Source organism: Elaeis guineensis, chromosome 14, assembly GCF_000442705.2.
Source record: "Elaeis guineensis isolate ETL-2024a chromosome 14, EG11, whole genome shotgun sequence".
In the NCBI taxonomy this organism is placed as follows: domain Eukaryota; kingdom Viridiplantae; phylum Streptophyta; class Magnoliopsida; order Arecales; family Arecaceae; genus Elaeis; species Elaeis guineensis.
In genome coordinates this window covers 38,115,885-38,140,617 of record NC_026006.2, presented here as the reverse complement: position 1 = coordinate 38,140,617, position 24,733 = coordinate 38,115,885, and the positions used below count along the sequence as shown (strand labels likewise).

The window sequence follows — 24,733 nt, the reverse complement described above, 5'->3', positions numbered from 1 at the left end:
CTGCAGTAGCTCATATGTTCAAGGTCGTGCTTCACAAACAAAGAATGCAAGGTATGATCGGATCAACTTTATAAAACCATAATGAACTCAATATAACCAAAAAGATTGTTCGAACACATCTCAATACAGCACAGAGGAAAGGGGGGATGTTCAGAGTTACAAATTGGCATTCCTTTGTTACATGCAGTAGTTTACAGGATGGCAGGAGAGGATTGCTGGTTTATAAAGGTGAGTAAATTTGAGGATATAATAGCCAAATTCCACTCCTGCACAACCCCCACCAAACCACAAAAAAATAAATAAATAAAAAGAGCACCCTTCTTTGAGAGAAAAGGACCAAGGTCTAATAGCCAAATATTAGACAACATCCTACAATTATATGAATGCTAGTACATAGAGATGCTCTCTTTAGCTTGTTTGAATGACCTTAGTCTGTCCAATGCTCAAGTTTATGCATTGCTTTGCATCAAATCTTGTGATGTATTATTACATATAAAGCTATCTTCTATCAATACTAGGACACGTCTTATCCTATCAGACTGCAACTAATATAGCTGAGTACTAGTACTTTTCCACATTTCATTATATTCCATTAAGCCCACTTCCGGCATTAGATTATCTTCCTTTTTCCTAGACTCTTCACTAACTCTTTGATACATCTTTTGCTCGATCTTTGAACTCGTATTTAAGAAGCCATGATGTTTTGATCCTATAGTGTGGGGATTGTCCACATCCACTTAAATTGTCGGATGTTCACCTCCACCTAAATTGTCGCATGTTTTTCACATGAAATTTTAAGTGCTTTTGATGACATGATAGGTTAAAGAAACATCAGATTAAGGGCTTTGTTTGGATGGCCTGCTACATTATTCATGAGACAAGGCTTCATCAAAATTGGAAGGAGGCAAGACCATTTGATGATCCGATTGGAAAAAAGAAAGATTTTCTTCAACCCGCTTAACTCAAATCTTTCAAAAAAAAAAATAATGAAAGAATTATAAAAGTAGGACTTAAATCACCCTTTCTTTCATTTATTAATTCTCCAAATCATAAACTAAGATACATAGTCCCTATTTATAATAGTGAGGTCCACTCTTATATAATTCGAGTCAGATTTCTCTTCTTATCTTGTAAAAAGATATCCATCATTGAACAAATTGAGTTGGACTCATCTTCTTAGTTTAAATAAAACTAGATCTCGAAAAAATATAATGAATATAAAAAATAATAAAAAATACTAAAATTTTATAAGAAATAAATCTCAACTTCTACATCAACTTTGTCTTCTGTTATTCCATCTAATTCTTAATGAATTGAAAGATAACTCATAGTCAAAGTCATTTCCGAAAGAAAAAGTTTGAATTTGACTAGCTCGTTTTAAGGCCTAAACAATAAAATTTTGACCTAATTTAGCCCCTTTAGAGACAGTTTCAAAGTTGTAAATCTCGAAAAGATATCCAATTTAAAAAAAAAAAATATTATTTCAATCGAATATCATATGATAAGATTATGGTCTCTAAAAATTTAGCACGCGATTCGGTTTCTTGATGTAACGAATCTTGCTCATGAATTCTATTTAGCTCTGCTCATAGTGGCCAACATGATCCATATCAAGTCCTCGTAATGACGAAAGTGATCCATATCAAGTCTGATGATTCTCTTGGATACCTATAATGGTCACAATGATCTATATCAAGTCTGATAATCCACCTGAATCAGAGCTCCCTTGTTCAGGGGATTTAACTTCATTAAATCAGAATTGAAAATGGAGAAACACTTACATCCTTGCCTCGCGGCTGAACCACTTCGCTTCATTTGAAGATGGTTTTTAGCCTTGGTCTACATTGCTAGATGATAAATCTTGATCTCTAATAGAATTAGATAGAATGTAGGAGCGAGACCTGCTATAACAAGAATTGAATTGTGTGCCAAACTTTAAGAGACCACAACCTAGTCATACGATGTCCGATTGAGATGATCTTTTTTTTTTTCAAATTGAATATCTTTTCAAGATCTGCAACTTTTGGGCAGCCCCTAAAGGGGCTAAATTATATCAAATTTCATTATTTAGACCTCAAAACAGACTGATCAAATCGAAACTTTTCTTTTCGAAAAAGATTTTGACTAGGATCTATCTTCCAATCCATGAAGAACTAGATAGAACAACAGAAGACAAAGTTGATATAGAAGTCGAGATCTATATCCTATAAAAATTTTTAGCATTTTTTATTGTTATTTATATTTATCATATTCTTTAGAGATCTGATCATATTTAAGCTAGGAAGAGTCCAATCCAACTTATTCAATGGTGGACGTCCTTCTAGAAGATAAGAAGAGGTATTCGATCCGAATTATATAAGGATGGTCCTCACCATTATAAATGGGGCTAAATACATCAATTTATGATATGAAGAATTAATAAATAAAAGAAAGGAGGATTTAAGCCCTACTTTCATAATTCTTCCATCATCTTTTTTTTCTTTTGAAAGATCTGAGTTGGACAGGTTGAAGAAAATCTTCATTCTCTCTAATCAGATCAATTTAGTATCAGACGATCTTACTCCTGGATTCTGTCTAACTCTGCTCATAGTGGCCAACATGATCCACATCGAGTTCTCACAATAATGAAAGTGATTCACATCAAGTTTGATGATTCTCTTAGATATCCATAGTAGTCAAAGTTGTCCACATCAAGTTTGATGATCCACTTAGATCAGTTGAAGATAAGGAATTAGAAAGAATGGAACTGGCTATAACCACAATCCAAGAAATATTAGAATTATTAATTCCATTCCAAGGTTTCTTCCTCTTATGCAGACTATCAAGGATCAAATCTTCCCATTGTGGTTAAGTGTTCGCTCTCCCATGTGCATAACTTCTCATCAAATTCATTTTTTCCTAGGTATATATATATAAAAACACATTTTATCTCTAGATAAGAAGCTATAACATACAATAGGGCTTAAGTGATCTCGATAGTCAAGCTTAGAGGGCTTTATTGGGTTCGAAATGCACCACTTAAACATGCACAGAAGCAACATTGTGGCATGACCAACTCCTCCCTTAGTCCTATCTCTCTCCCTTTTTCCTAGCATACAAACTTCTCTCTCTCCCTCGATCTTTGAGCTCTCTCACTCTCCCTTTCTCTCAAGCTCTCCAATACTTGGTCTACCCTTGTCTAATATAAAACTAATATTTTTCGATTGGACCGGCTAGTCCAATTAGTGATGTCAGCATGACAATATGCTAACATCGTAAATATATTTTTTATTTTCAAAAATTATGAAACAATATAAAAAATCAGAAAATAAGAAAAAACCATAAGCTTCAGAAGCCAATACCTCTTCTTCCTCCTAGAGCTACCCCATTTCCGCATGATCCAATCACCAAGACTATAAAATAAACAACGAAGAGATGGAAAACTTTTGGAGAGGTAACCCGTTGAAGGAGAGATATGGCTCAAGATAGAGTGGATAGTAGTGGCACACCATGGTCTTTCCCTTAAGCCTTCATCTCCTTGAGCCATCCCAGCCCCAATCCAAGTCCCTACACCATCATCCCCATCATTGCTTGCCCCACCCCAGTCACATGCTTGTCCAATGCCACCAGCTCCACCGACACACCATTGAGATCTAATTCGACTCCTCTCAGGTTGAGCCCATCATCACTTGGATTGTGTCCTGTCAGCTCACTGCCACCGAGCAGTTGAGGTCCACATTCAAGTAGTACATGCTGCTAGGGAGTGCGAGTAGAACTTTGACTACTCAATGGGGGGCAACTCATGGAAGGATCAAATGACAAACATGGTTCGATTGAGGACCAGGAGGGGGATGCTGTGGTTGGTGATCTGGAAGAAGCTTTTGAGAGGCAGAAAGTGGATGAGTTCAATGGTGAGGGGGCAAGTAGGGAGAGGTTGATGGTGGTGATGGATCATAGAGAGGTTGGGGCTGCCGGTGGAAACGAAGGGGACAAATCGAGACAGCAGAAGATTGAGGGGATAGGCAACTCAGCCCAGATCGATCAATTCAAATGATCTGTCTGGTTTTGACCCTTTTTTTTCTATGTCCCAATTTTTAAATGACTCAGATTCGAGACTTGTCCGGTCGCTGATTGACCCGGCCAGTCCAGTTCGAGTTTCAAAACATTGAATCAAACTATCCCACCCTCCTACTCTCTCCCTCCAACTATCGTGTGGATCTAGCCTTTGGTTCCAACAGAAGGCTGAACTCCTCTTTTGATTCCCCTCTCTCTCTCCATCTCTTAGTCCCCAATCCCATGCTCCTGCATGGTAAACCTCCATAACTCCCATCTATTTCTCCATCATTTGCTAAGCCAACCTCTTGATCTTGTACCTGCTCTATTTCTCCACTCTTTTGTGGTCCCCCTCCTATCTTATATCTCTACTACGTTGGAGGGCTGGGACCAATTCACAATTTTGATATTTTTTTTTGGGGCTCAAACCCTGAGTTTGGCCCAAATGTGAGTTGGGTCATGTTGAGCTTGGGCCAGGCTCGAGCAAGCAATTTTGCCTTGGCAATGGACCCCGACTTGGCTTGAAATAGCCCCAACATGATAGGCTCTAGTCCAGTCCATATCAACTCTTCCATGAAAATAGTAACCTACAAGCAACTCCTACTCAAAAAAGAGTATCATGTCATCTCCCTCCAGCTCTCTCTACCAAAAACAGTGTCATATTGTCTTCCTCCTGCTCTTTGCTCCCTTACTTCCTTTCCCCTTCCATTAGAGGAGCTGGGAATTACAATCAAAATAATAATAAGAAGAGCATGTTAAAGAAGGAATTAGGGACAGCATAAGAAGATGTTAGAAGGCAGTGTCCTAAGAAGGGCATGGTGGAGATGTGAGTTTGAACATTACATCACAAGGGACAACAACCAGTTCCAAAATTAAAAAAGAAACGAAAAGAAAAGAAAGCATTTATAGAAATTTAGAGCAAGAGGTAGGAGGAAGGAAAGAAAGAAAAGAGAAAGAGGCAAACGAAGGACAAATCACTTTTCAAAACAATGGAAATTATAAGAAAAGTGAGACATAAATGTTATAGTACAATAGTTAACAACATTTTTGCATTTTTTAATGTGCTCTTAATATGCACTTTATTGCATTGGTCTTGTTATTATATTATCTGTTCCAGTTAGAAAGTCCCCTCTTTGCACTTCAATTGACATCCTTCTCGCTCTTCTCGTGTCCCATGTCAGCCCTCCCCTCTCTTTTCATACTTGGGATTTCTAACTAATCTAGGAACCCTTAGAAGCTATTTAACAGGCCTGCAGTATTGAAGCCAAGGGAGTTCTGACTGCAATTTGCCTGTTGCTACCCACTCTTTGCTTCTTACTCTTCCCTTTGTTGCTCCATGGTGCTGTTGGATCGGATGACCAAAACTTTTTGGGGTTATTCTCACCATGCAATATGAAAGTCAGCATATTTGCCCTATCTAATGGCAGAAACTTCAAACCCAGTGACTTTTCTCATGGTTATTTGCTTTCTTTCATTTTATATTTTACCTTATCTTTAATCATTCCTGCTATCTGCCATAATCTTGCATCATTTAGTTCAGTTTTTGAGACTCTCGTTACTAATAATTTTGTCCCATCTCTAGCCCTAAATATCCTAAGAGCCCATTTGATTTCTTATTCAGACTACTTTATTTCGGTGCTTTCCTTTCCTCTTTCTTGAAATTTCTGTGTGCTGGTATTGAATTATTATGTGCAGAATATTGAGTTTTATGTTTCATTGATGTTTTTAGTGTGATCCTTGTGCAAAATACATTAGTTACCCTAGGCTTGGATTTGCACTTTATAATTTTTTGGTTATTGATTTGGAGCTGTTCATTGGCTGACATTATGATCCATTAATTTTGAATCATAAAAGGTTCTCTAAATTGACTATAGTGAAATGATAACTCTGGGATGCATCAACAACTACTGAAAATTCTTATTGCAATTTGTTAATTTAAGCCAATAGAACAGAGTTTTAGCATGATGGTCCATACCGTGAAGAATATCATGAAGGGATCCCATAGTTGCAAACTCATAGGCAAGAACACGGAGATTTCCTTCAAGACAGTAGCCGATTAGCTCCACAACATTTTCATGTTTTAGCCTTGACACCATAGAAACCTGTATAATCTTATATAAGGAGCACATAAACGCATGTTGAAAAAATATTCAGATAATAGGAATGATTAACGAACCTGTGCCAAAAATTCTTGATCTGGCTGCTTACTTGAATCTAATTTTTTTATGGCTGCACTTCTCCCATTTTTAAGAACACCAAGATATACTCTGCCAAATGAACCCTCACCAACCAGTGCCTCATCACCAAAACTCTTGGTAATTTCCTTTATTTCTTCGACAGGAATGGCTGGGACTGCAATAGGCTGGATTTTTACAGTTTGAGCACCCTTAGGGGCAGGCTCTGCAGCACGATATGCTCCATCATTCCCTACATAATACATGCCATTCAAATTTGTCAGATACTACTAAAGCTACTTCAAAATCCTGCATTCAATCCATATTACCTACTGAATGGCTTCCCATATAGGGACCTCCACTATCAGTTGTGCGATGGGCATCATCTTCTCCACAGCATCCAAAGCATGACATGATTCTCTCTTTTTAAAGCAAGTCCTACTACAGTCTCTCAAAAGAAAAGAACATCTACAATGAGCATCCAATAACCAATATTTCTCATCCATAATAAGAGGGGATCATTGGTATACAGTTAAAATTATCAAAGAAATGACAAAACTTAAAACTTACAATACATATGGCATGTCACATAGTTGGAGTGTTCAAATTTAACTTAATATGTTTTGAGTACATTAGGATCTATATATTTTATATCCATTTATGCATTTATATTTTAAATATATACTAATATATAACAAGAAATATGTGAAATGTCCACTGGATGTTCAAGGGACTTTCATGTGAGTACTCAACAAATAAAAGGGAAGGAATAGCAGAAGTTTAAAAGTACGATTATAAATAAATTCCATCTCCCATATGCATCCAAGATATGAGACTCCTAGGTAGAAAAGAAAACCAAGAAAAATGTCTATGGAGAGAGTAAAATAGGTTCACCATAGGTGGCATTATTGTAATTTGCACATGTTTATTATAAATAGGAGGAGAGGGGTAGCCGGGCCTAATCTTTTTGGTTGGTTCTTCCAATAATTTTCTTCCTCTTCTCTTCTCTTCTTCCCTTCTTTCTTTTCTTCTTGTCTTCTTATCTTTGATGCAAAGTTCTCACTGCCGCAACATGGTAACAGAGAAGTGATTCAATAATGGGTTCTCCATCCTATGCTTCCTTTCTTGTCCTTCATTATCTTCATATTTGATATCAGGAAAAGAAAGATGCCCTTGTGCTGATCAAGAATTAGAAGAAGCCCTAATTTACATTGCATTGGTTTAAGGAACAGAAAGAGGATTCCAGAAGGAATAAATACGTAGATCTAGATTGGATCTAGAAGCCGAAAGGAGTAGCTATGCAGATCTAGATCAGATCTACACAGAAAGGAATATCTTTCTGAGATCTGATTGTGATCAGACCTAGACCAGGGTACATGCACACTAATTCTAGTATGACAAAAGGCAGTTTCTCAAGGTTATTTGCCAAGATCAGGTTGGTATTTCAGAACTGGAAGAGTCGCTTGCAGCCACAGATCTTGTATTGTCTTTTCCTCTCTTAATCCAATCTTGAATTGAAGATGTCTTCAATTAGTGAATTAGAAGTAAGTTCTAGACAAAAGAGAATCAGAATTTATGGTTTTGTTTCAGAAACCTAATTAGATTAATACACCTATGAAATTTGATGAGTAGGACTATTATGAATGGGCTATGGCTGCCAACGTTTTTATTATTGGTCAAGGGTTCTTGATGTATATCATAGGTACTACCAAGAACCTTGAGAAGACTGATGATGATGGGTACCTTAAGTGGAAAAAAGAGAATCCCTAGGTAATGTCTTGGCTGTTCAAACTCCATGACACCCAAAATTTACAGGACCATGGCTTTTCTAGATACAACATTCAAGATATGGCATAAGGTCAAATCTACTTATTCTCGAAGAAGAAACACTTCTAGGGTTTATCACATCATCATCTTGAGCAAGACAACAAATTTAAAACAGAGGAAGATGCCAATTTCAACAAATTTAAAACAGACAGATGTCAGTTTCCACTTATTATGCAACTCTTCAAGGTCCTTAGGAGGAACTAGATCATGATTCATTGTTGAGTTGGAAAGCTCCCACTGATGCAACCTATACCAAAGCAGATTGAAGAGAAGCCTTTTAAATTTTTGGTTGGTTTGAATAATGTGTTTTGTTACGATCAATCCCCTGTCGTCTGTCGCCGATGAAGAGCACCTGCAAAACAAAGTCCTCACAGACCGGAATTGTGTCCGGCAGGGACACTCCGATGCTTAAGTCAGTAGGGACCCTCTGATGCTTAAGTCAACGAGGAGTGGTGAACAGCAGATGAAGAGTATTTGAATTGACAGAGTTTCAGCCCAGAATTGTCTTACTTGTGCTATTCATTTACCTTCCTTTTATAAATGATTCTGATATAACCGTCGAGCACATGGTCTCGCTTTTTATGGCGCTAAATTATCGGACCATAATCGTGGAGTTAATGAGCTGTTTATACCCATTAATGACCATGAAACGTAGTTGATAACCGTTTATAACGGTTAGATGTGTAGGTTCCACACATTCCGACTTTATGTGATCGTAGGAAGATAAGCCGACTATATATCGGTAATAGTAGTAGGTCGGTAGTCGTGAAGACCTGAATGAGCATCGGACGATGACTCTGATATGCCGATGGTCATCAATCGGATATTAATTGAATCGTCGTGGTTGTCCATTGTTGGTTGATAATAACCGATTGTCGGTTGGTTAACTGATTGTTAGTCGGAGTATCGCGTTCATAAGGCCGATGTAGAGACGAAGTCGGGGGTCGGTTGAATAGTCCCAACAGTTGTCCCCCACTCTCAAGTCCAAGGTGGTCTGACGTGTATATCATCATGTGGTCTATCACGTTGGATGAAGAGAGTTATCACGTGTCATCTCGAGCCCCGACTCGACTGCTGATATTAATAAGTTTTTGAAATACGAGAGATCTCCGATTGTTTTGCTGTTTCAATAGCTGTGAATTCATTATTGAGCCGTCGTTTCAGAAAGATAATTCGGCGCCAGATGATTTAATTCTGACTAGTAGATTTTGATCACGTGTCAAAACATCATTGGCTCTAAGCTATTCACGTGGATAACGGTGAGGTGGCACGATCGAGAGCAGGTGCGTTGAACCGTCCGATCAATGATCAATCTAGATGTTGCCACGTGTCGTTATCTGATGAAATCTAGATTTGACCGATTTCATCCGGACCATTGAGAGATCCTATATATATGGAGTCACTTTTAGCCAGATTTTTACTTTGCATTTGTCACCACCCTCTGCAACGGAAGGTTCTGTTGGAAGGCTGCCTCAGTACTAGGAGCTCCGAGTATTGTTCTTCGCACCTCTCTTTAGCTTCAGGTCAAGTTTTCGTGTCTTTATCCTTGGGTCCCTCTCCCCTTAGGGTTTTTGTTTTAGGATTTTCTTCTCTTCTCTAATTTTTCATGGCTAATAGAAAAACTTCTTCTTCTCAAGATAGTCGATCGGAGAATCCGGCTGATGACTCTTCTTCAGATTCGAAAACGGAAGCTTCTTCTTTATCCAGGCCCCATGTTAAATGGCTTCAGGAACAATACCGTATCCCGAAGCAATATCAACTTTCCACTTCTGGCTCGGATGGTCAGATGAATTCCCCTCCTTCGGGTCAAGTTGCAATTTATGTCGAGGACCTTCGAACCGGTCTTCGATTTTTGATTCCGAAGTTCGTCCGGAATCTTCTTGACTGCTACAGTCTCTGTCCTGCTCAGCTAGCTTAGAATTCTATCCGACTGATCATCAGTTTCGCCCTATTGTGTCATCTTATACTGATCGTTCCTCGTCCTTCTCTTTTTTGGTCTTTCTTTGTCCTTCGTCCTCATCTAAAAACCAAGGGTTGGTGATTCTTCAATCCGAGGAAAGGCTTTTCTTTCATTTCTGATCTTCCATCATCCATTCACAGATGGAAGAACCAAATTTTTTTCGTTTCTTCTTCTTCTTCCTGATGCTTCCCTTCATGTTGGGGTGATCCGAGGACTGACCCTAATGAGAACAGTCGGATAAAGGCCGATGATCGGGAAGATTTCATTCGACTGAAGGACATGACAGTTCCACTACAGCGAGAGCTGATGACCGAACAAGCTATCTACGATGCCGGACTTAGTTCGATCACTTCTTTAAGTATAACATAGTCGGTCACTTTATTTTTCTTATCTATTTCTGAATTTTATACTTATTCCTTTGTTTTGATTGTAGCCATGCAATCGAGGATACGAGTGTCGTCCGCTGATATTCGCTCGCACACTGCCAAGAAGAAGGCAGCAGTTGAAGCTGGGCCCTCTTGACCGTCAAAAAAGAGTCGGGTCGCCACTCCATCCGTACCGGCAAGGGTGTCTGACATTCTGTCGGAGATGATTCTCGAGCTAGTTTTGGCATTGTCGGCCCCGACAATGCTTCCTAAGGCACCGTCTGCTAAAGGTGAGACCAAGGTTTGCTGAACCGATACCGCCGGCCGTTTCGACCGACTGATGGTACGGTTCGGTATGGTTTCATACCGTACCGAACTGACGACCCGAATCGGAAGAAAAAGAGAGAAATTGAGAGAAATAGAGAGAGAGAAAGAGGAAGAAAAAAAAAAGAGGAAGGGGAAGGAGCCGGCGGGGCCGTCGGACGACCTCCGACTGACCGCCGTGGCCGTCGGAGGGTGCCGTCCACGCGCAGCGCCGCAGGCGTGAAACAGGGGCATCGCCCCTATTTCGCAAATTTTTTTAAAAACATGATTTTAAGTGAAGTCGGCAAACGATTTGCCGGCTTCACGATTTTTGTTTTTTTAAAAAATTCTTAAATCGGCAATCCAGTTGCCGACTTCATAAGTTTAAAATAAAAAAAAAAAGAAAAAATCGAAACAGACGTCGTCTGTTTCAAAAAAAAGAAGGGCGGAACCGCGGAGGGGCTCCGCCTGCTCGACCGCCCTCAGACCGTCGGTGTCGGCTCGTCGGCCATCGGGAGCCTCGCAACGGAGGCACCATCTGTCCGGTAGGTTCTCCGCCCCCTCTCCGAGTACTCTCTCTCTCTTTTTTGCTCTCTTGAAAGCCCTATCGGGCGATACGGGGCTCGGAAGCCCTCCGACGGCCGCAGCCGGCCACTGCCGGCCTCCGGCGGCTCCCACCTCCCTCCCTTCCCTCCCCTCTCTCTCTCTTTCTCACTTTCCATTCTTTATTCTTCGGTACCGCCGGTGTACCGATTTTACCGGCCGAATCGTGCCGGTTCTCTGTCGGTCCGGTACGAGATGGGGTGTACCGGCTGGTTCGGCACGGTATGGTAAACCTTGAGTGAGACGATAGGAGACAACGGAGCTGCAGCAGTACCATCGGTAGCTCCATCAGTAGAGGTTCGGACTGGAGCGGGAGTCGTGGCCGAATCCAAACAATCTGCAACTGTGCCAGTCGTTCCTCCAGCGAAACATTCTCGGATGCAGTCAAGCTCCGACTTCCCAACGTTCTCAAGCGCGGGACTGCCAATCGGAGATCGGGGGAAGGCACCGGCGACCTCAACCGATGACGGATCATCTGCAGGACTTCCAACTCTTGTCGACATTCAGATCTCCGAGGGTGAGTCAGCCTTGGCCAATCCGGCACTGGCCAGGCGGCTCATCGAAGCTGCCCTTCTTCCGACTAATCGGGAGAACAGGAAGAACAGAATTATTGCTGAAATATTTTCTTTCTTTTATCCAATGATACTTGGGATAAGTTTTTTTTTTGATCTGATCCGACTTGACTGATCTTCTGTTTCAGTGGATGCATGACATGCACGATTTTGAGAGCGGCTATCAAAAGATTACCGACTTTCGTCGATCGTGGATGGATAAGGTGACGGCCATCACCGTCGAGAAGAATACTGTCGTCGAACAACTCTAGACGGCAACTGAACGGGAGAAGGAGCTTCTAGAGCGGATCTCCCAATTGACGGCCGACCTACAGTCTTTTGGAGCCAAACTTAAGTCAGCTCGTCAAAATATCTCGTCTTTTGAGTCACGGATCAAGAGCAAGAAGCACTCCATCCATCGGCTTCGGTGAGAGAGGGATGGATGCATTGATGAACTTGAAGCCGAATGCGGAAGGCATCGGACCACCCTGAAAAGGTTGGCACTGCGATTTAGAATCGGCCTCCGCGAGAGCTGAAGTAGAGTCGGTGAAGGAAGCCCTGAGTCTGACCGTCGAGAACTTCAAAAATATTGAAGAATTCAAAGAAGAAATTCTCAAAGACGGATATGCTTTCTACTACATCGGATACGAGGACGGCCGAGATACGATCGAAAAATTATATCCAAATTTGAACTTGAGCAGCATCATTCCTCCTTGTTCGGGAGATGAAACTGCCAAAGAAGGGGCTACGCCGATCGAAGATGACGCACCAACTGCACCAGAAGCTGTTCCAGTCGTCGATACTGCACCAGAGCAAGAAGACGAAGACAACGACTGGTGATTGGTATAGCATTTTTGTTTTTCTTTTTGTAATCAGAAATTTTGTAATTGGACCGTTGATCCAATTTTGCAACTTCCTTTCAATGAATGAAAGAAAAATTTTCAAAGTATCAACTTTTTCCTCTCTGTATACCTACAATATCGTTGAATCATAGTTTGACTACCGAATGTCGATCGACAAATCGAATCATTCAGTAGTAATTGTAGAATTATTCGTTAGTCGAATATCAATAGATATTACCTTTTAGGTATTAAGATAAATGGTGATAAACCGAATATCCTTCGATCGATCGTAGTCAAGTCAATATATCTAGTTGTTTGATAAACGATGGCAAACCGAATATCCTTCGACTGACCGTAGTCAAGTCGGTATAATTCCAATTCGATCTGGATCGTATTGACATAGTATTCCGCTTAGTTAAAACTAAGTCGGCATAAATAGTCATTCGACTAAAATCGATTTTTATAATGAAAAATCGAGATATAGTCAGTACCGAGATACAATCGATATATCGGCTTTTACAATGAAAATCGAGATATAATCGATGTGTTGGTTTTTACAATAAAAAATCAAAATATAGTCGATAGGAATTAATCGTCCATCTATCGATCTAATATCACTTTGTAGTTGGCCAAAACTTTTGTGATTCTGAAATTCAATGTTTCATTCTGAGCACTGTACATATGAACTTTATTAATAATATATCTTTAAGTTGTCAGCATTCCACGTTCGAGGAATAGCTGTTCCTTCGAGAGTCTCCAGCCGATATGCATCCGGTCTAAGGTCTCAATTATTCTGTAGGGTCCTTTCCAATTTGAAGATAATTTTCTCTGATCCAAAGGCTTTGAGACTTGTCTTTCTTAAGACCAAATCTCGTAGATGGAAGACCTTCGGTTTATCTTTTGAATTATAATATTGGACTACTCTTTGCCGATATGCTGTCATCCGAACTTGAGCTTGCTGTCGGATTTCTGAAAGTAGGTCTAGATTGGCTCTCCGACACTCTGAATTGCTCGGCTCATTATATTGTTCCACCCTTGCTGATGGTAATCCGATCTCAAGTAAGATCATCGCTTCTGTTCCATAAGCCAGATTAAATGATGATTCTCTTATTGATATACGAGCAGTTGTTCGATATATCTATAAGACCAGATATAGTTCTTCTATCCAGAGGTCTTTAGTTTCATTCAATCTGATTTTGAGTCTATATAAGATCGTTCGGTTTGTCACTTCCACTTCACCGTTGAATTGTGGATGGCCGACTGATGTGAGTTTATGCGTAATATAAAATTTCGCATAGAACTCTTTGAAGTTCTGATTATCAAATTATCAATCATTATCGGTGATGATGGTGTGTGGTAGACTGAATCTGCATATGATTGACTTCTGAATGAAGTCTTTCATCTTACTTTTAGTAATTTGTGCCAGAGGTTCAACTTCCATCCATTTGGTGAAATAATCAATGGCAACTCCTATGAATTTTCTCTGACCAGATGTCGAAGAAAAATGACCGAGTATGTCTATTCTCCATTGTACGAAAGACCATGGTGCAACAATTGATGTCAACTGACTGACCGACTGATGTTGTATATTTGCATATTTCTAACATGGTTCACACCTTCGGACAAGCTCAGCTGCATCTTTCTTCATGGTGGACCAGTAATATCCTTGTCGTAAACTTTGTAAGTCAAAGATTTGCCCTCCAAGTGATTTTCACAAATCTCTTTGTGAACTTCTCTGAGTGCATAGTTGGCATCTGTCGGTCCCAAATACTTCAGCAAGAGAAGAGAGAACGATCTCTTATAAAGCTGGTCATTCATCAAAATATATTGTGAGGCTGTCCATCTGAGTCGTTTGGCTTCTGAAGGATCTGTTGGTAGAGTTCCATCAGTCAAATATTAGTTGATCGGATCCATCCAACTTGACTCATCATTGATTTGTAGCATCTCTTCGACTTTATCAATACTCGGTTGTTCCAAGCATTCGATGAATGTCCGATCCAGCGAGTGAAAAGAAGTGATTGCGAGTCGCGAAAGTGCATCGACTCGAGCATTTTCTGCTCTTGAGATGTGAAAGATCTCAAAATATTTCAAAGTGGACATAAAATCTTTCACTTTTTGAAGATACTTTATCATAATAGGGTCTCTGACTTCAAACTCGCCCTTAACCTGCCCAGCAATCAACTATGAGTCGATGAAGACTTTCAGACTGTCTATGTCAAGCTCTTTGGCAATTTTTAAGCCGGCTAAGAGTGCTTCATATTCGGCTTGATTATTCAAAGCTTTGAAATTGAATCGAAGGGCATATTCGGTTATAACCCCTTTGGAATTGATGAGGATGAGATCAGCTCCATTGCCTTGCGCATTAAATGCTCCATCAATATGTAGCATCCATGTTGACGTTAAGTCAAACTCGAGAATTGTAGCTTGCTTTATTTTGTCGTTAGCTTCATCCACAAGATTATTATCAGGTATTGTACATTCGGCGATGAAGTCAGCCAAAACTTACACCTTTATCGATGATCGTGGGCGATATTGGATATCAAACTCGCTAAGTTTTATTGCCCACTTAACCATTCAAGCTGAAATATCAGGTCGGTATAAAATTATCTTCAACGGCTAATCTGTCAAGATGACAATAGGATATGCTTGGAAATATGGGCAATGTCGTTGTGATGATATGATTAGAACGTAGATCATCTTCTCCACTCTTGAATATTTTACTTCGGCATTGTGAAGCACCTTACTAGTGTAGTAGATTGATCGTTGAATTCAGTTTTTATTCTCCTAGACAAGTACCGAACTAACTGCCTCCATCAAAGTCATCAAGTAGAGAGACAATTTTTTCGACCTTTAGTTTTGTGAGCAATGGTGGAGATACCAAATATCTTTTTAGATCTTCAAAGGATTGTCGGCACTCGTCTGACCATGAGAAATCTTTTGCTTGCCTAAAGATTTTGAAAAAGGACAATCATCTTTCTGTCGATCTTGAGATGAATCGACTGAGTGCGGTGATCCTTCCATTAAACTGTTGTATCTCTTTCTTGGAACTAAGATGCTTCATATTAATGATAGCCTTTATTTTTTCGAAATTGGCTTCGATTCTCGTTGTGACACAGGAAATCCTAGAAACTTTTCAGAAGTTACTCTAAATGCACACTTGATTGGATTTAATTTCATCTGATGTCGTCAAAGTATGCTGAAGGCTTCTTTCAGATCTCGAACATGATCCGTAATTTGAGGATTTTTCATCAGCATATCATCTACATAGACTTCCATATTTCATCCAATTTGCGCCTTGAATATCTTGTTAACTAGCCGTTGGTAAGTCGCTTCGATATTTTTTAAACCGAACGGCATTACTTTATAACAGTAAATGCCCTTATCGGTTACGAAGGCTATGTGCTCCTCATCTTCGGATGCCATCCGAATCTGATTGTAGCCTGCAAAGGTATCCATGAAGCTTAAGAATCGGTGCTCCGAAGTCATATCAATTAGTTGATCAATTTTTGACAAAGAAAAACTGTCATTCGGACAAGCTTCATTTAGATTTGTATAGTCGATGCAGATTCTCTATTTTTCATTGACTTTTCTCACCATTATTACATTGACGAGCCAATCGGAATAATTTGCTTCTCTAATGAAATTAGTTGCAAGGAGCTTGTTGACTTCTTCGTCGATGACCTTCTGCCTTTCGAAAGTAAAAATTTTTTTTTGTCTTACCGACTTAACCTTTGGATCAATGTTTAGCCGATGGGTTATTACCTCCAAAGGAATACCTGGCATGTCAGTAGCCAATCAAGCAAAAATGTCGGTGTTTGCTCTTAGTAGATTTATTAGTTGTTGCCATTCTAGATCAGACAACTGCGATCCAATTTGGACCGTCTTCTCAGGATCTTCTTTTAACAGGATGGAAACCAGTTGCTCGGCTGGTTCATCCCTTCATTTTTTTTTTTTGATCCAATTTATCAACAGACAAAGAGTCTTCAGGTTGATTATTCTGGGTGGAAAGTAGGAATCAGCATCGGACAAGTTGTTGATCTCCACACATCTCTCCGACTCTATTTCTTATTGAAAATCGGATTAGTAGATGATATGTCGAGATTACTGCTCTCAAGACATTAAGTCCAGGTCGTCCGAGTATGACATTATAAGCCGAAGAAACTCGGACAACCGTGAATATCACGAGAACAATATTCTGTTGTGGATTTGTTCCGACAATTAGTGGGAGAGTAATTTCTCCTTCTACGATAACTGCATCTACAATGAAACCGACTAATGATGTCGAGACTCTCCTGAGTCGATCAATCGGTAGTCGCATTCGAGAGAAAATCGAGTAAAACAGAATATCTGTTGAGCTTCCATTATCCACTAAAATTTTTTTTAAATTATAGTTTGCTATCGTTGCCGAAACAATGATCGCATCATTATGAAGAGTTTATATTCTTCGAACATCTTCTTCCGAAAAAATAATTACATTGTCGAATCATCGTTTCTTTACCGACTCTTCTTCGAAAATTGCCCCCCAATTCTTTTATTGCTCAAAAATCATGTTGATTACTCCTGCCGTTAGTCAATTGTTAAGTGTCTCCTCAGCTTGTGGCTGAGGTTGTTGGTTGGTGGGAGGTTGAGTCGGATGATCATGTCGGAATTTTTCGAGATAGCCTCGTCGAATCAGGTGATGCGTAGAAATCATCCAAATCATATGTCGGTGCCAAAATTTGATGCGTAGTCGTTGATAGCACCAAAAATAACTCTACTCACTACGTAGGTAGGATGAGTCGAGATTGTATCCTCAGGGACCTTGAGCTAAGTTGAGATTACAAAATAAAAGAAAGAAGCGTTGTTTTGATTTAGAAAATAAATTATTTTAAAATTGATGTAATTAGAAAATAAAGAGTTCGGGAGTTTTGAATTAATTTGCACTAACAGAGTTGTATCTCTTTTTTAATTAAATAGATGCGATTAATCTTAAGAAAAATACCTATCTTTCCTCGGCACACTCCGTATCCGTAGATCACGGCGTGTCTCCGGAAAGTACTAAGTAAACAACTCTTCTTTCCTCGGCACGCCCCGTACCTGTAGATCACGGCGTGTCTCCGGAAAGTAAAAGTTGTTCCTAATATTAATCTAACAGGAAAGCATAAATAAAAGCATATAAAAGAGAGCAAATAAAGAACTCATGACGATTTAAATAAAAAGCATAATCTTTATTGCATATAAAAAAATACAAGAAAGTTTAGAACAATAAACCATCTCTGTGTCGTTACAAAGTTTCTTCTCCACTCCCGAGACTGCTAGCCTAGCTGCTCATAGAGTAGTCCCTTTCTTTTCCTCTATGCAAGGCTCTAGAAGAATTTCTGGACCCCTCCCCCAATGGGAGTACAAAAGCCTTTTTATAGGTATTTGAAGGAAGGAGTTTTACATGGTTTTCCGATGTGGGACTAAAGAAAATACTAAAGACTAAAAAATGGATGGATGAGATGGAAAGATCACAAGCAGATAAAGAAAATATAAATTTTTCCTCTTGAAGTATTTCCAAATATATTTTTTTTTCCTTCCATCTGTTCGTCTGTCCCCACGAACCTCGCGCGCTCGCTTGCCTGCCGTGCCGCGCCCGCCTCGCGCCCACGCCTGCATCCGCCAGCGCCCGCGCCCGCATCCGCCCGCGCTCGCGTCTGCGCCCGCGTCCATGCCGCATGAACCATACGTGAACACTCCCTTCTTTTTTTTTATTCCAAAAAGAAACTTTTGTTTCTTTACAATGACGCTTATATCCTTTTTGGATTTCTTGCATAGTATCTTCATTTTCTATAATACCGTATGCATCTTTCTTTTATTTAAATTTTATTTTAAGTCCAATTTTCTTCAAACTTGAGTCTTTTTGATCTGCAAATCGGACTTTTTGTATCGGCGATCATCTTTCCTGTAAAACATAAAAAGAAGTATCAAATTCTTAAGAAATAAAATAAATTAAATATGATTTTCTGCTTTAAATTACTTAAATTAAGTGTTTATCATCAGGACCTCTATCTCGTCCCTTAGCTGGATACACTATTCGATATCGTGACCATGATCATGATGGAACCGACGGTACTTCCTGTTATGGCTCCTCGATGGCGCTTTCATTGACGGGGGGTATCGTAAATACTCCTCTCCTTCGATCTCCATCAAAATCTGTACACGAAAAGCTGAAAGAGGAGTATAGGAGTCTATCTACCATAATTATTTAGCTTCAGACTCTGTCGTCGAGGTGAAACTCGCTTATTGATAGTCAGTCTACTTGATTCAACCGAAGCTTTATTTTTCTTTTATTTTTTCTTTTGACCTTTTTCATCTATCTGACGTCGATCAGAAGCAGCTTCATCCGCGTGAATATACTTGTACGCGCACTCCAGAAGTTCAGCATAGATCCGAAGGAGAGTTTTATCTAGAGAGTAGGTAAATTTGAATCTCCTCAGATCCCTCTTCATGGCCGATATGGCCATATCTTCATTAAGATCCCTGACCTCAAGTGTGGCTGCATTGAATTGAGCCACAAAGTCTCTTAACATCTCTGTCTCATCCTGCTTGATAGAGAAGAAACTGTCTGATGTTCGTGGTGGCCTTTCGCTAGTGCTGAGTGGGCCATGAAAGAATACTCAAGCTGTTCGAAGGAGTTGATGCTCCCTGACTGGAGCTCAGAATATCAGACTCGAGCAGCCTTCCGAATAATTGTCAGGAAGCCGATACATAAGAGAGCGTCAGTTGCCCTCTGAATCATTATGAGAGCCTTATAGCTCTCCAAGTGATCGATCGGATCGGTTGAGCCATCGTATGGCTCCATCTGCGGCATCTTGAATCGAGAGAGAATCGGTTCATCCAGGATATGCCAAAAGAGAAGCTGGACAGTGTAAAAGTCGTAGTCATTGCAGGACTTCCGACCTTCCACTTGAAGTCGGACAAGCTGACGGTCAATCTCTTTGAACTTGCATTCGTAGTCGTCAAGCCGCCGTTGTTGAGAAACTCCAGGGGTAGAACCCCCTGAAGAGCTTAAAGAGGGAGAAGCAGAAGGCATCCACGACCGTTTTTCCTTCCAGATACTATGTGCACGAGAAGGAGAGGGAGAACGCCGGCAGTTGCTGCTACTACTGAGTTTGCTGTTGCCAGAGGCTTTGGACCGCCTCTATTAATATTTTCATTTGCTGCATAAGTGCAGCAATTTGTGCGTCCGCAGTAACTACAGAACGCGAAGAACTGGACTCTGCCACTAGAGGTGGAGGAACATCTTTCCAGTGGGAAGACTGCCTCACTGAACCTATCGAATGTTGGGCTTTGATTTTTGGCATGGTTGATTGTGTTCTCCCCTTACCTGATGCGCCAATCTGTTGCGGCTAATCTCCTATCGCCTGTCGCCGATGAAGAACACCTGCAAAATAAAATCCTCACAGATCAGAATTATGTCTGACAGAGACCCTCTGATGCTTAAGTCAGCAGAGAGTGATGAACAGCAGATGAAGAGTATTTGAATTGCCAGAGTTTCAACCCAGAATTGCTTTACCTGTGCTGTCCATTTATCTCTCTTTTATAGATGATTCTGATGTAACCGTCGAGCACGTGGTCTCGTTTTTTATGGCGCTACATTATTGAGCCATAATCATAGAGTTAATAGGCTGTTTATGTCCATTAATGACTGTGACATGTAGTCGATAACCGTTTATAACGGTTAGATGTATTGGTTCCGCACATTCCGGCCTTATGTAATCGTGGGAAGATAAGCCGACTATATATCGGTAATAGTAGTAGGTCGGTAGTCGTGAAAACCCGAATGAGCATCGGATGATGACTTTGATATGCCAATGGTCATCAGTCGGATGTTAACTGAATCGTTGTGGTTGTCCGTTGTTGGCTGATAATAATCGACTGTCGGTCGATTAACTGATTGTTAGTCGGAGTATCGCATTCATAAGGCTGATGTATAGTCGGAGTTGGGGGTCGGTTGAATGGTCCCAACATGTTAAAAGGAGTTAGAGGATAGATTTTAACAAGAGAGGAGCTACCCACTCTGGATCAGGTTTCCTCCCCACTGAAGAGTGAAGAAAGCAAAAGGACGAAGATGAATCCTGATACTTCTATTGCTCTCCCTGAACATTCTGCATTGCTTTCCTCATCTTCCAAGAGATAAGAGAGGGAGCAAAAAGAATAATGGTGAAACTTCCAAGGAAGATTTGCATTGCACTCATTGTGGCATGAAAAAACATGTAGATGAGCACTTGTTGGGTGAAAAATGAAATATCCTCATCTCAGGCCTACTGCACTAAGAGAAGGGAGAACAAACCACAGGCAACTGCTGGTCATGTTTCAGAGAGGCTTCCTGTGAACTCTTCCACTATTGCTCAGTCTCCTAAGAGACTAACTCTACTGCTAGTGTTGGTACAGTCTCTCCGCTATTGAAATAGTTAAACAACTTCCAATTCGCTTAAGCTTCAATGCTTCCACCATGCTTGTCTACAGCCTTAATCTCTTGTCAGCCTTCAATAAGTGCAACTTGGGTCATTGACTCAGGTGCTGCTTATATTATGACTAGTTTTGCATCCTTGTTTTCCTCTAATTCCTTATTAAGTCCAGGATAGGAAAATGTTAGAATTGTTGATGGATCCATTACTACAATTTCTGGAAAGGGAAACATCAAAATCAGTAAAGATATTATCTCTGATTCAGTTCTTCATGTTCCTAACTTCGATACCAATTTCCTTTCAATCAATCGTCTCACTAAAAACTTGGATTGTGTCATAGCCTTCCTTGCTACTCATTTTGTTTGCCAGGATCAACAAGCAAGGAGAATGATTAGGAAGAGCTGTGAAGTTGGAGGGCTTTACATTCTTGATGGAAATGTCACCTCTGCTTTTCAAATTCTAATAGTAGGTTTAGGGAAAATAAGGATGCTATAGCCGAGGTTGATCTTTGGCATGCTAAACTAAGACATTTGTCATTTAGTTCTTTAAGAATTTTATTTCCTGAATTGTTCAAGTTAACTTCTCATGAAAGTTTTCAATGTCCTCTTTACCAGTTGGCAAAACAATGTAGACTGCAGAACATCTTGCCCTCCTCCAACAAATAAAATTGCTTGTCCTCTCAACCTAGTTCATACATTCAAATGTCTAGGGTGTGCTTTACTAATTGTTGATATGGATGGTTATAGTTATTTGGTTAGCTTTACAGACCATTGTTCAAAATGCTAGATTTATATGATGAAAACCAATGATGAAGTGCCGCTTATCATGCAGAATTTTCACAAGATGGTGGAAACACAATTTGACAGAATGGTATTCTGAGGACAAGAATGAGAGAATGCTTCAAGAGAACACTGAATATATTTCTTGATGATGATGATGTGATATCGTCCTGTGTCTGAACCCCTCAACTGAATGGTGTTGCAGAGAGGGAATAAGCATTTGTTAGAGACAGCAAGGGCATTGTTGTTTCAACAAAAAAATGCAGTGCTTACAATAGCCTATGTGATTAACAGAATGCCATCTAAGGTGTTGGACATGAAGGGCCCATTATATGTTCTAAATCCCAATTTTAATTCCTTTTCTCTTCCTCCCATGATTTTTGGTTTCCTTTCTTTTATTCATGTTACGTATCGCAAAAAAAATGAAATAAAATAAACGGGATCCTAAAGCAGTTAAAAGGATTTTATCAGATATTCCGCCACACAGAAAGGGTATAAATTGTTTGACCCTGAAAACTGAGAGGACATATGTCATTAAGGATGTCATTTCCTATCAGTCTTAGTCATCTTTTAATTCTCCTTGGAATCCCATTCAGGAGGAGATGAGTTGGATAGAAGAAAATTCTTTGATTCCTACTTTTTCTACTTCTATTATTTCTCATTCTTTTCATCCTCATCATCCATCCTCTCCTCTTGTTCTCGATAAATCTACTAGTCAAAATGAAACTGAGGCTTTAGTTAATCTTGATGACTCTATGCCTACTACACAGAAAACTAATCCAAAAGAGGTGATTGTCTTGTCTACCAAAGAAGGAATGAGAAGCATGATTCAGTCAAGACAAGTCAGCATCATCATTGCCAACTCCTTAATTCTGATTTCTCTCCTACTTCTGCTCCTATATCCAGTGATAATGTTATGTCTATTGACTCATTTAAATCTTCCCATCATTTTTTGTAAAAGTACTAGAGAATGTACTCAACATCCTATTCAAAGGTAAGTGTCTTATTCTCATTTGTCGCCTTCATATGCTTCCCTGATCTCTGCTCTAAATACTACACCAATTTAAACAGTTGATGTCGAGAACCCATCATACAATGGATACATGATGCACATAGTCCTATCCAATACTTAACTCCAGTTAGTGGCTTTCATGCTTTCCTTGTTAAATCAATCCTGAACCCTCCACCTCCTTTTCATTACCGAGGCAGGAGGCTCTCATTATTACACAGTTTTTGTCATCACCACATGGCTGTTACCTAACCTACCTTTAGGGTTATTTCACATGTTAGCATGCAGTGTAAACAAAATTTATTACATATGTCCATCCATCCAATTATAACAGAAACACTAGGTAGTTACGATACATGTCAAGACCATGGAAGCATAACAACGTCCACATACCTTCCCAACTCCTGATGTATACCAGGTTATGCACAAAATCTGAGATGATAATGAATAAAAGTTGCTTTCTCTTAGGAATCAATATACTCCTCGCATAACGACCTTTCAGAATATCAAATCGAGGAACTAGAGGAAGAGAAACAAGATCGCAATGGGCAAATACCACCACTGAATTCAGCAGAAAATTCTGCTACATTACACAAACATAATGCCATTGAGATTTATCCTAGAATTTGTTTTTCTATGATCATATCCGAGATCCAATTTCTTCTTCCGAAAAAAATCCAATTCCCAAGCATCCACACATTAAATAACAGATCAACAAAGATCAACCATTCAAAAGAGAAATCCAGAATTCAAAAAGCTGTCCACTAAAGAAGTTGAATACTAATCAATTCAGTCAAAAAAAAAAAAAAAGCTCAAAGACCAGAGATTCAAAGCCCACGAACTTCCAGGAAAGAGTAAAATGACTCAGAAACCGATAAGAAATCGCAGAATTTACGGTAAAAAAATCTCACCTTTATTACCTTTTGAACTCAGAGAACGCGAGAGAGAGTAACAGCGATCTTGGAGGCGACGCGATCTAAGACCAGAGGTGGCACGCAGAACAGCAAGCGCGGCGCAGGATGGGAGGGCCGAAGTAGAAGCCGGGGAATGTCCGAGTCCTCTTCGATTTTACGCTGCGAGCCGTGCTTGTCACCGGAGGTACCCATACCTCCTCAACTCGTTCGATTTTACGCTGCGAGCCGTGCTGCGAGCCGTGCTTGTCACCGGAACAGCAGCCTGCATCCTCCACGTGTACGGCATGAGGTAAGATCACCTGCCAAGGGAGACTTTGCCCGGAGCACGAGGGCGTGGCATCGCTGTCAGAATACCGATGGTCTACCCGAAGCCAGGGTGCGGATTACCAAACGTAGCTTCTAAAATTACCAAAGGACGGTTATATCCTCGTTCTTTGGACATTTCTTTTTAGTCATCCCCACCCGTCTGATACGGATCCGACTGTGTAGATCGCTCGAGCAAACGACTCTGGGTAGGAAAGCACATGCCGCGCGGATGCTGAGGGCTTGCCACACCTCCCCTCTCTCTGTGACGCTGTAATTTATTAGATGTATCGTCAGCATTGCATTCACCCCGACAGTGCCCGTATTAATGATTTATTAATATAAATTTTTATTGTAGATAATATTCAAAATATTTTATATCTATTCATTTATTATATATTTGTGTCGACCTTTTCATCCACCATTGGATGTTCATATGAATAAGATGTTTCAATACATCCATCAGCCTCCTCATTGGCTGGTCTGTCTTGTATTATTGTTATCAATATTGAACAACTTTCAAGCATCTCCTGAGACTCTGTTGCGGTACTAGGGCAATGGCCATCAGCATCAGCCGATCATTAACTCTCCAAAACGTGTTTCGTGGCTATCCTCTCCTGCTAGAGTTCTAAAGATTAA

At 40.1% G+C, this 24,733-nt stretch overlaps 1 protein-coding gene across 4 annotated transcripts in view; it reads right to left on the bottom strand.

Moving 5' to 3' along the window:
* LOC105034436 (pto-interacting protein 1) overlaps positions 1-23,961 on the bottom strand; it is a 28,832-nt gene extending 4,871 nt beyond the window's left edge. Inside the window, exons 1-5 of one of the 4 annotated variants that reach the window (XM_010909604.4) lie at positions 23,789-23,961; positions 20,006-20,062; positions 6,536-6,647; positions 6,209-6,459; positions 6,008-6,134 (exon numbers count right to left, since the gene is read on the bottom strand). In XM_010909604.4, the coding sequence (XP_010907906.1) occupies positions 6,008-6,134; positions 6,209-6,459; positions 6,536-6,620 (463 nt within the window). In that variant the 5' untranslated portion in view covers positions 6,621-6,647; positions 20,006-20,062; positions 23,789-23,961. 4 annotated transcript variants of the gene reach the window in all.
* Between the last annotated feature and the right edge of the window lie 772 nt (positions 23,962-24,733).